The following is a 12,465-nucleotide window of genomic DNA, read 5'->3' as shown; positions in this document are numbered from 1 at the left end:
CCCTTCATTGCGGGCTCACTCTTGTTGGCAGAGATGATGCTCTACATAGTTAAACAACCCCATCCCAGGAACATGAGTTGGAGTCATGGTGATGGGCAAGGTGTCTGCAGAAGTCACCACTCTGCATCCACCCCTCTCCTGTCCCCGCCCCCCAGCCCAGTTGGAAATACTAGTCTGGTCTTCCTGTTGATAATTTAAATTAAAAGTCAGCTTAATAGAATTTAGAATTATCAGCAGCAGGAACATCACCTATTTAGTGTAAGTAAGTATAGAGTAATTTTACAAATAGGAGCAACAATGTTCAATGGACTGAGATTTTATATATCTTAAGGACATTTTCACAAACTTATATTTCTAACTCTTTATTTCCACAGGGTGGCGAACACTAAACTAACAAGTGATTGTTGTGGGACACTTGCTTCTGTGTTCAACACGAACCAAACACTGACTGAGTTGGATCTGAGCATGAATGAATTGGGTGATAACGGAGTGAAAACATTGCTTTCTTCATTTAAGGATTCACACTGTAAATTACAAAATCTGGGGTATGTAAATACAGAGGTTGATTGCCTTTAATACATCAGGATGTTGAAACAATTTGGGTGGAGATAAGGAACAATAAGGGGGAAAAGTCACTGGTGGGCATAGTCTATAGGCCCCCTGACAGTAGCAACTCTCTTGGTCGGAGCATAAACCAGGAAATAGTGGGGGCTTATAAAAAGGGAACAGCAATAATCATGGGTGATTTTAACCTCCATATTGATTGGACAAATCAAATTGGTCAGGGTAGCCTTGAGGAGGAGTTCACAGAGTGCATAAGGGACGGGTTCCTTGAGCAGTATGTAACGGAACCAACCAGCCTGCTATCTTAGATCTGGTCATGTGTAATGAGACAGGATTAATAAACAATCTTGTAGTAAAGAATCCCCTTGGAATGAGTGATCATAGTATGATTGAATTTCAAATTCAGATGGAGGGTGAGAAAGTTGGATCTCTAACCAGCATACTAAACTTAAATAAATGGGAATATGAAGGTATGAGGGCAGAGTTGGGTAAAGTGGACTGGGAAAATAGATTGATGTGTGGGATAGTTGATGAATAGTGGTGTACATTTAAGGAGATATTTCACAACTCTCAAGAAAAATATATTCCAGTGAGGAGGAAAGGGTGTAAGAGAAAAGATAGCCATCCGTGGCTAACTGAAGAAATAAAGGACGGTATCCAATTAAAAACAAGGGCATACAAAGTGGCCAAAACTAGTGGGAGGACAGAAAACTGGGAAGCTTTTAAAAGCCAGCAAAGAATGACTAAAAAATGATTAAGAAAGGGAAGATAGACTATGAAAGTAAACTAGCACGAAATATAAAAACAGATAGCAAGAGTTTCTATAGGTATATAAAAAGGAAAAGAGTGGCTCAAGTAAATGTTGGTCCCTTAGAGGACGAGACCGGGGAATTAGTAATGGGGAACATGGAGATGGCAGAAACTCTGAACAAATATTTTGTATCAGTGTTTACAGTAGAGGACACTAACAATATTCTGACAGTGAATTGTCTAGGGGCTTTAGGGGGGAGGAACTTAATACAATCACAATCACAAAAGAGGTGGAACTCAGTAAGATAATGGGACTAAAGACAGATAAATCCCCTGGACTTGATGGCTTGCATCCAAGGGTCTTAGGAGAAGTAGCGGCAGGGATAGTGGATGCATTGGTTGTAATTTACCCAAATTCCCTGGATTCTGGGGAGGACCCAGCAGATTGGAAAACTGCAAATGTAATGCCCCTATTTAAAAAAGGAAGCAGACAAAAAGCAGGAAGCAAAGACCAGTTAGCCTAACATCTGTGGTTGGGAAAATGTTGGAGTCCATTATTAAAGAAGCAGTAACAGGACATTTGGAAAAGCAAAATTTGGTCAGGCAGAGTCAGCATGGATTTATGAAGGAAAGTCATGTTTGACAAATTTTCTGGGGTTCTTTGAGGATGTAACAAACAGGGTGGATAAAGGGGAACCAGTAGATGTGGTGTATTTGGACTTCCAGAAGGCATTTGACAAGATGCCACATAAAAGGTCACTGCACAAGAGAAAAGTTCACAGGGTTGGGGATAATATATTAGCATGGATAGAGGATTGGCTAACTAACAGAGAACAGAGAGTTGGGATAAATGGTTCATTCTCTGTTTGGCAATCAGTAACTAGTGGTGTGCTGCAGGGACCCCAACTATTTACAATCTATAACGACTTGGAGGAAGTGACCGAGTGTAACGTAGCCAAGTTTGCTGACGATACAAAGATGGGAGGAAAAGCAATGTGTGAGGAGGACACAAAAAATCTACAAAAGGACATAGACAGGCTAAGTGAGTGGGCAAAAATTTAGCAGATGGAGTATAATGTTGGAAAGTGTGAGATCATGCACTTTGGCAGAAAAAAAATCAAAGAGCAAGTTATTATTTAAATGGAGAAAGATTGCAAAGTGCTGCAGTACAGAGGGACCTGGGGGTACTTGTGCATGAAACACAAAAGGATAGCATGCAGGTACAGCAAGTGATCAGGAAGGCCAATGGTATTTTGGCCTTTATTGCAAAGGGGATGGAGTATAAAAGCAGGGGCGTCTTGCTACAGTTATACAGGGTATTGGTGAGACCACACCTGGAATACTGTATGCAGTTTTGGTTTCCATATTTATGAAAGGATATACTTGCTTTGGAGGCAGTTCAGAGAAGGGTCACTCGGTTGATTCCGGGCATGAGGGGATTGACTTAAGAGGAAAGGTTGAGTAGGTTGGGCCTCTACTCATTGGAATTCAAAAGAATGAGAGGTGATCTTATCGAAATATATAAGATTATGAGAGGGCTTGACAAGGTGGATGCAGAGAGGATGTTTCCACTGATGGGAGAGACTAGAACTCGAGGGCATGATCTTAGAATAAGGCCGCCCATTTAAAACAGAGATGAGGAGAAATTTATTCTCTGAGAGGGTTGTAAATCTGTGGAATTCGCTGCCTCAGAGAGCTGTGGAAGCTGGGACATTGAATAAATTTAAGACAGAAATAGACAGTTTCTAAAATGATAAGGGGATAGGGGTTATGGGGAGTGGGCATGGAAGTGGAGCTGAGCCCATGATCGGATCAGCCATGATATTATTGAATGGCGGAGCAGGCTCGAGGGGCCGTATGGCCTACTCCTGCTCCTATTTCTTATGTTCTTATCAGAAAACCTTATAATTCACACACACCTGTGATGCTCATGCATGTTGGACCTTTTCCATTTAGGAAATAAACCCAGTGATACCTTGATCCCAATAACATATCCTACTTTCAATGTTTACATCTGTTACTGTAACATTTCACAGCAATGAAAAGAAAAATAATGGGCCAAAAATTGCTCTCCGCGGATGCAAGCCTCCGCCCACATAATATGATGCACACCTGCAGTCCCTGCGCACACGGAGAATTCTGTTTTGAACCGGCAGAGTCCTGGGCAGCGCATTGCGGCACACCACCCAGGGACGTTACACACGTGAAGCCTGTTGCTTCATTCGCAAAATAATACCGCTCACAAGACCTGTCAAAAAAGTAATTTGAATAGGCCAAGCCCCCAATTTTGTTTACCTCCACGGAGTTGTGCGGAGCTGCCATTACTATGAATGGGAATACCCCCAAAAACAAAGAAAACACTTTACATAAATAAAAATAACACCTCACTTATTTAAAATGAATAGAAATTGAATTAAATTAAATGTTTTAGAAAAAAATTATCTTTTTGAAAATGCTTTTAATGTTTTAATAGTGTTAAAAATAAATAAACTTACCTTAATGGACAGAGTTTTTAATATAAAAATTAGTCATAACATTTATTTTTTCGATCTTTTCAAACTCTTATGCTGGTAAAAGTAGGTCTTACGCCTACATTTGCCAGGCGTAAGAGATTTAAGGACATTCGCTGGGCAGGAATTGGGCTCTCCACCTATAGAGACCCTTTACTTTTACATTTGTACGATCTGTCAAAATTGCAAGTGCCGAGTTGCTCTATATAACACACCTGAAAAACCAACAACACATGAATAAAAGACCAGTAGCATCCTGAAACATCATTGCCGTTATCATATCTCATGTCAGCCATTCTATAAGTGAAAGTTCTAATTTGGTGCTGATTTCCGGGTAGTTTTATAGGGCCCAAGTTTCAAGCCGCGCCTGGAACGGCGCAGTCCCGACCTGGACACCCGTTTTTCACGCCACAAAGTGCGCCTAAAAAAAACTTCCAGATTCTCCGGCTCCCTGCAGATCGTTTGCAGCTGGGCGCGGCGCAGCACGAGCTGCAGGGGGCGGAGCCAGGTCCCTGCGCTGAAAACAGTACCAGGACCTCTGCACATGCACGCTACAGTGGGCGCGCATGTGCAGTAGCTCCAGGCGCCCGAAACTGTGTGGGAGGGGCCGAAGCACGCAGCCCCTAGCCCTGGCCGAATGGCCTCACTGGGGCTGCGTGAATAAGGCTCCTCCCACGGCCAGCTCCTGCTTCCTCCTGACCCGACTCGATTCCCGCTTCCCGCCTCCGGACCCGACACTGACCTGACTCCCGCTTCCCGCCCCCTGCCTCCGGACCGGACCCAACCCCGACCCCGGCCCCGACCTCAACACCGACCCGATTCCCGCTTCCCGCCGCCCCCACCCCCCGCCCCCGGACCGGACCCGACCCCCCGGACTGGACCCGACCCGACTCCCGCTTCCCCCCCCCACCCCCGACTGGACCCGACCTGAACTCCCTCTCCCTCCCTCCCCCCGACCCGAACTGAACCGACCTCTCTCCCACCACCCCGCCGACCCGACCCGTGATCCCGACCCGACCCAACGCCACCTACCTGTAAATCTGTTGCTGGGGATGGGCCCTGCCCGAAGTCTCGGGCCCGGCCCGTTCAGCCTCCCTCCTCCATCTCCTTTCCTCCCCCCTCTCCTTTCCCCCCTTCTCCTTTCCCCCCCACTTTTTCTTCCCCCCCCTTTTCCTCCTCCCCCCCCTCCCCCTTCTCCCCCATCCCTCCCCCTTCTCCCCCATCCCTCCCCCATCCCTCCCCCTTCCCTCCCTCTACCTGGTGCATCATGTGGCAGCCAGGGTGTACAGCATGAAGTGAAGTAAATGTGGCCATGGTAGGCCATTCCTAGCATCCCGGGCAGCAATGTGGTTGGGTGCTGATGTCCTGTGTCCTGTGCAGCATCAGGTGATTGCAGAGAAGGTTGTTGATGCTGGTGTGTTTCGTGATGTTGGTGTTGGGGCTTATAGAGGTGGAATTCTGAGGACCAAGGTGAGATTTTTTCAAGTGCACGGATGCTTCTGGAATAGATGGCAGGTGAGGTTGAGATGACAGAAGCAATCTGTCAATGGTGAGAGAGGTTGCTCCAAGGAGGTGACAGTGGATAGAGAGTTCACTGCAAACACTTCCAAACTGTATACAGCTCAAAAGTGTCTTTCAAATCCTAAAGGCTTCAGATTATAAAAACATAACAACATAAGCATTAGGAGCAGGAGCAGGCCATTTGGCCCTTTGAGCCTGCTCCGCCATTCTCTGCCAATGACATTGGAAAGTGAATAGCTGTGAAATGGTAGCTTTTATACCACTTCTGTAGCTGTCAACTAGTCAAAGCAATGGAGAGTATTGAGAGTCATTGAGAACCCGACACACGTACCTGGAGTGCTCCCCGAAGGATGACAAACTTGTCAGAAACTTGGTAAAATGTTAAGTGCCTGGTTAAAATCATTTTCAATATCTTTAAAGTACCTGTGAAACATCTTAATTGACTGGCCCGCTGCTTGTTGTTGGGTCTGCGATCCGCACGCAGACCCGGCACTTGACAAGATGACACGGAGGCAGGTTCAGAGCGGACTTAAGACCCACTGTCAATCAGGGTTACTTTGACAACGAGCCTGCCTCCAAACCTGCACTCGCAGGGCTGGGAAGATTCCGGTCTAACAGGCTAAAATCACTTTGTGTAATGTTCGTTATGGTCATGTTAATATATTTGTATAAAATTTCCTCTGTCTAAAATTTTAAAAAGACCTTAACCCATTTAAAATAAATGAGCTAACTCTTTTGTTAAAATAGTCGACAAAAGAATTTCAAACGAACATGTTCATTGCTAGGATCTCACAGTACGATTTTAACCCCTAGATATCATTCTGCACATTAGTAACCTTTACCCATAAGTAATTTTGAACATGTTTCAGTCATTTTGACAAACCCAATTAACTAAAATTATTTTCTATATTTCTGTTTCTCTAGACTATCAAAAACTGGACTCACAGATGCTTGCTCCAAAGACCTCGAATCTACATTTGCAACATTCGAAACACTGATACATCTTGATTTAAGTCACAATAAATTTACAGACAAATCTACTGAAAACTTTTATGACTTAATTTCGCATTGTGCCAGTCTAAGGACAATAAGGTAAAGTGTCACCTCTTTTTTTAGTTCAAAGACAAAATTTAAAGGCTGCTGCTGCCAGTTATTTTTTAACTGAGCTGTTTCTATTGGTGTAATTCAGCTATACTTGAGAACTCTGTTACTTAAAGCGCCTGCTAAGAGATACATTTTCAACTTTTACTTTTGACATAATTAATTGTGCTATTTTTGGTCACATTGAACAGCCAATAATGTATAATATGAATCCAATAGTACATGGTGTTCAGTAACACCACTTGCGTATCTAGAAGACGTGGATGCGCTGTGAAGCACGTGGAAAGAAGGCCTCCGACCAGATTCCAGATGCCTCCAGGACTACCAGGGCTGCCTTGTACTTCCTACAATACATCAGCGGCAGGTCGGGGCCATAAAAGGAGCGGCAAGCGGCAGCGTGGAGGCATGCCACTACAGGGTACAGTGCGAGCTGGTGCAGGAGGGCAACGGCACCAAAGAGTGATGTCAGCAAGGTCCAGGTCGGTGATTGGAGCGTGGGCAGATACAGCAGGAATGACGAGGTGGGGGCGAAGGAGCAGCAAGAGATGTGATCGGGGCCCTGGGGAGGTGTGAGTTCGGGGCCAGGGACCCGGGGCACCACGGGCCAGCCCACACTGCGATATGTGTGTGCACTAGGTCCGTGCAGCAGAGCTGGTCTCCAGTCGTCTTGGTTAATCCTTATAACTGGACCAAGACCTAGCTCTGTTAAGCCCGTGTGGTGGCTGATGTGCAACGGTCACCCCACATTAAAAAATTCACGCACAGGCATCATCTACCCTTGAGGATGTAGTTCGGGTCCTTCATTGAAACACCTGTGAACTCATCCTTTTTTGGTGTGGAAGCAAGTCATCCTCGTTTCGAGGGACCACCTATGATTATGATGATGTTCAGTACAATAATGATAAGGTGGATGAAAATCTGAAATATGCTTCTCAAATTGCATTGTTTGAACATAAGACTGACTTTTAATATCATGGCTAGCCTGGTAAGTCATTGAATTTCTTCCTGCACCGAGTAGCTGTACAGGGATTGCAGGAGGTGACACTCACAGCAAGGTAATTTCCTTCTACAGATATTGGGCCTGTATCATCTCTTTGGTTGGTTTCTTTCCTTCAATGACAAAGATTGCCTGCTTCTTTTTCTTCATTTCGGCCAACAAAATGTCAATGGAGCAACTGGGAAATTAGGAGGCTCTGTTATTTGATGTAGTGGCTGCAGATATTATTCCTTGGCTGATAGTCTTCGAATTTCCATTTTAAGTTACTGCAGCAGTGCTGGATTCCCTTCAAAGCTGAGCTTCCGATAGAGGGTGCCAATAATGCTGAGAGGCTGCCCACATAGTAAAATTAAGTTGGCCCAGAGAATAAAATAAGGTCACAGCAGTGTTACATCAGCAGGCAGAATTCTGGTCAAGGTGCATTTCTCGTGTTAAACCTACCAAAGAGGAAATTCCAGGTCATGGCCACATCGCTCTGTTCTGGGGCATACCCGTTGAAGTACTTGGAGCACTGACTGTCTCATTGAGATCCTGGACCCTGAAATTCCTGGGGCTACCATCTGTGGAAAGCACAGAGAAATAGCACAAATGTCTGAAAATAGCAGTCTACTCCATTTCTCTGGAGATTCCACCAATCCCTTGCCGAAGTTGGTAAACAAAATTTCAGAGGCCCTATTTTTGACTGAGGTCATATGATAAGTCCAAATGTGTCTGTTATACATCAAATATAAATTTACCTATAATTTATATCAAAGTCGCAAGGAGGAAAATATTCTATTTTCTCGCATTGTTGTCATGAATAAACGTCCAATAGGATTTTAGAAAGAATTACTCAGAATGTAAATTTCCACTTTATTTTGCAGTAATTGATTTAACCATTAACCAATAGTAAAAGATATTGACCTAGAAATTGCAGTCAGTGGCATGCCGCGAGCGAACACCTCTGAACCGCAGGAAAAGTATGCACCTACCCGGTGGCTCTGGAAACTTCGCACACATGCGCTCCTGGGCCTGCAGGGGTTAGCGTTAGGTTAGGGTTAGGGTTAAGGTAAAGGCCCACGCATCCCAGGAGTGCATGTGGTTCATAAGCGCCCTGGGATCAAGTGGGTCAGCCCAACTAATGACAATGGAGGATCCCTATTATGTTTATGGGGATTCCATTTACGTACAGAATCCCCATAAGCAAAATTGAAATCACTTAAAAAATGTAATTTCACCGCACTTAAATAAAAATAAATCATCATAGGTTCAAAATTAATTAAAATATCATTCAATTAAACATTTAAAATAAAAATTTAATTGTTTGAAAAATAAATGTAAACATTTTTAAACAGGACAAAAATAACCTAAACTAATTTTAAATGCAAGGGAATGTTGAAATGATTTTAATAATTTTATTTTAACATTTTTGAACCCATATGCTGTTAAAAGAAGGCCCTATGCCTTACACCAAATAACGGTTTGGTGTGTATTCGCTGGGCAGTAGTTCGGCAAATAGCCCAATTTGCGCCAGCAAATGTCACGCAGAAACTTAACAGATCACAAGTTCCGTGTTTTCACACATGAGCATTGCATGAAGCGCACTCTCCCCGTTATAGGCCCCAAAATCCAGGCCCATTATTATACATTCGGCTCTTCTGTCAAACAATGCCCTCCCACATTTGGGGGGTTAGTGGGGGGGGGGCACTTCACTAGCATGGGTCAAGCAAGTGGAAAAGTCCCTTTGGGCTCCCACTTGCCCATGCCTGCTGGAAACTTCAAAACCTGTCCCCTGTTGGGAGGTGGGGATTTACCCATGTCCTAGCAGCCGCTGAGCAAGTGAGCCAATTGGCAAGATTATTTATTTTTAATTTTAAATTCTTTGGGGATGTAAGTGGTTTTGCCTTTGGTGGTTTCGAATCACCCCCTTTACAACAGTTCTAGACACCGGAATTATAGTGGTGAACAGAAATACAGAGTTATAGCCAGATCTTTCGGTTTCAACTGTCACAATGCTTTGATTCAAGTTAAAGCACACATCAGCACGCAGTAAAACACACCCTGATGGTGTAGAACAAACAAACACAGTACAACACACAACCCTGGCCCGCCTGAACAGGCCCCTAATGCAAAGTACCCACGACTAAAACACCCCTGCTCAGATTCAAAAGTGCACCACCGAATCTGTCCAACAGAATTGTGCGTACGCTTACGATCCGTGCAAAAGCTCCCCACTAAAATCCCTAAGGCTTGGTTGGGACACATGACACCCTTTCACACTATGTGTGGTCTTAAAGATGTGTGGGCTGGGATAAATGTTCACCAATTACCGTCTGGCTTACTCGTTGCTTCTCCCGATGAGATACATCTTCTGATTGTGGTATTCAAGTCCAGTCTCAAGGTCAGCTTCCCAGTTGAAATAGCGAGGCTCTCCTTGCTCGTAGATGGTGTTTCTTCTCTCCGACCCAGATGGAGTGCTCAGTCCTTGTGCGTTGAATGAAACGAGTAAGCGTAGAAGAGGAGAGAGCGAGAGAGAGAGAGGGCAGCTGAAACCTGCCACTCTTATACCTGCAAGCTGCTTCTTCTTACACCAAACGTTCAACTGTCCTTCGCCTGAGGCAATACAACGGAAAGAGCAAAATCATGTCTTCGGCCTGTTCCTTTGTTGCTGGGCTGTTTCTTCGATAAGGCTCCAACAAGTCTGTGAAGTCGAAGAGCTTTCTTTGTGTCTTGAGCACCGACCAATCTTATTGATCTCTCACTGGTAGCATGACAAAAGGGCCCGACCATCAACCACCTTCCTGCCATTTCAGCCATTCCTGCACCCCTCCCCCACGGTGTGTATTCCTGTGGGACATGTTTGAACCTGTCCCACATCAGGCTGCCTGCTTCTCTGTGCAGTAACAACCGAATTCAAAACAATATCCAAAACTTTAAGTCCAAAAGTATATGTTTTTGCTGTCGATATTTTCACGGAATTCTTACAGGGATCCAGGCTGCTTGCCTGGCATGGACCATACCTATACTCCATCTCCTTCCAGCTAAAGGAGAGGGAACTTCTGGCTTAGGGAATCACTTCCCCTGGCTTTGGTCCTGGCAGTCATTTGCTTGTAAGGGTGGATAGAAAGAGGAAGCCCACAGAAATGAGACAGAGAGAGTGTTCCCACTTGTGGGGAAGAGCAAAACTAGAGGCCATCAATATAAGATCGTCACCAAGAAATCAGATAGGGAATTCATAAGAAACTTCTTTACCCAGACAGTGGTAGGAATGTAGAACTTGCTCCCACAGGAAGTGGTTGAGGCAAATAGTATGGTTGCATTTAAGGGGAAGCTAGATAAGCATATGAGGGAGAAGGGACTAGAGGATTATGCTGATAGATTTAGATGAGGAAGGATGGGAGGATGTAGGAGTAGAACATTAGTGCCGGTATGGACTGGTTGGGCCAAATGGCCAGTTTCTGTGCTGTAAATTCTATGTAATTCTATGTATATCCACCATTTCTCTGTGGGTTCTGCTGATCTCCTACTGGAGTTATGGTAAGAGACATACGGAATCACCATAGAATTTCTTACCCCGGACATTATAACAGTTGCATAAAGTGAAATAGTCTTCTATTTACAGAAATGTGTAATAATTATTAATATTTCTCATCTATGATGAAGGCTGGAGAAGAATCGGTTCTCTGCAAATAAATACAAAAAACTAGAGGACTTGAAGAAGGAAAAGAATGACCTCCACACCATGGAGTCAAACTCAGAAAAGGCTCAATAATGCATTTAAAACTCTCCGTGCATCATTATAATAATCTACATTTTCATAGGAATTAAAATGGAAAATGTTATGTGAACAAATTGTAAATTTAAAACCTGTGTAATCATTGCAATGTGTGATGGTGTGAAATCTCTTTATTTTCTCCGATAGTAGGCTCAGTGTGTTTAGTCAATGGGTAGCTGAGCCATATAGTTCAGGAAAGACCAGTGTTTAATTCCTGGTGTGTGCTGACCTTGCTGATCTTAACATTTGGCCTCAGTGCCCTGGGTTAGAAAGAGAAAAAATGGCCAGGGTTCCCACTCTTGATCATTATTGAAGGGTTCCTGCTGAAAGTGGACACCCTGTCCTTAAATTAAGATTTGAGAACGCAGATCTCCAGAAATGGTAACAAATACTAAATGGGTGTACAAGAATATTGTGTAATTCAGCAACTCATTTTCTCAACAACCTTCATTAACAGCCTGAATGAAAAGATTATAGTGTGATGCTTAATTTGATGACTGAAGGTACAAAATCATGTGGGATATCTAACTGAAGATGGAATGTAATCCTGCAATGATCTGTTTATTGTTTCAAAATAGTATAAAATCTAAACAAATCTAAACAAATTAAAGTGAACCGTGTTTGTGTATTTTGATTTATTTGTTGTGTAAGTTGATCAGTGAATTATATGATTGAATTAATGGAAAAGTTTTCACTCTTTAAAAATGTTTAATTTATAACAAAATTGATTGATAGCTTTGTATTGTAAATTCTATTTTACATTGCATTAAAATTATATATGTGTGTGTTCTCATTCAATGTTGCCATTCTTTTTTAGATGCTCAGAAATACTTCAGCTTTTACACAGCTATAAGCATCAGTAGCTGCATCATTATCTATCTATTATATATAAAAATTCAGTATGTGGAGCCCGTGTTTCAATAAAAACTTATTATAAGTACGTGTAGTAATTATTACTCCTGAACATGGTGCTATGAAAGGTAGTTTTAATGTTAAAGGTGTCATGTTGCCTGAGAATCACATAATAGCTGCTATTTTATAGTGAGAGTATATCACCCTGAGCAATCTGGCCAGTACATTCCCACAATCAAAACACTTTCAGAAAGGAAAATCCATGCATGATCTTTTTCTCAGTAACTTAAATTTCTGAATGTCCAAAATAAGGGCTTAAACAAAATTAAAAGTTCAAAAACTTACAGATTTCACAATAGCATGGTTAAACATGGAATTATGAGTCCCCAGTGTATTTCACCCTCCTGGTCAAGCAG

At 43.2% G+C, this 12,465-nt stretch overlaps 1 protein-coding gene across 1 annotated transcript in view; it reads left to right on the top strand.

Annotated features, from left to right (window-relative positions):
- The window catches only part of LOC139266317 (NACHT, LRR and PYD domains-containing protein 3-like), a 30,512-nt gene extending 19,318 nt beyond the window's left edge, over nucleotides 1-11,194 (top strand). The window contains exons 10-12 of the mRNA XM_070884138.1: nucleotides 375-545; nucleotides 6,270-6,437; nucleotides 11,086-11,194. Of these exons, the coding sequence (XP_070740239.1) occupies nucleotides 375-545; nucleotides 6,270-6,437; nucleotides 11,086-11,194 (448 nt within the window). The remainder of the gene's footprint in view (nucleotides 1-374; nucleotides 546-6,269; nucleotides 6,438-11,085) is intronic.
- Nucleotides 11,195-12,465: the final 1,271 nt, after the last annotated feature.

This window comes from Pristiophorus japonicus, chromosome 6 (genome assembly GCF_044704955.1).
Source record: "Pristiophorus japonicus isolate sPriJap1 chromosome 6, sPriJap1.hap1, whole genome shotgun sequence".
In the NCBI taxonomy this organism is placed as follows: Eukaryota; Metazoa; Chordata; class Chondrichthyes; family Pristiophoridae; genus Pristiophorus; species Pristiophorus japonicus.
Note: the sequence above shows the minus strand (reverse complement) of the source record. Positions and strands in the feature narration are given on the sequence as shown.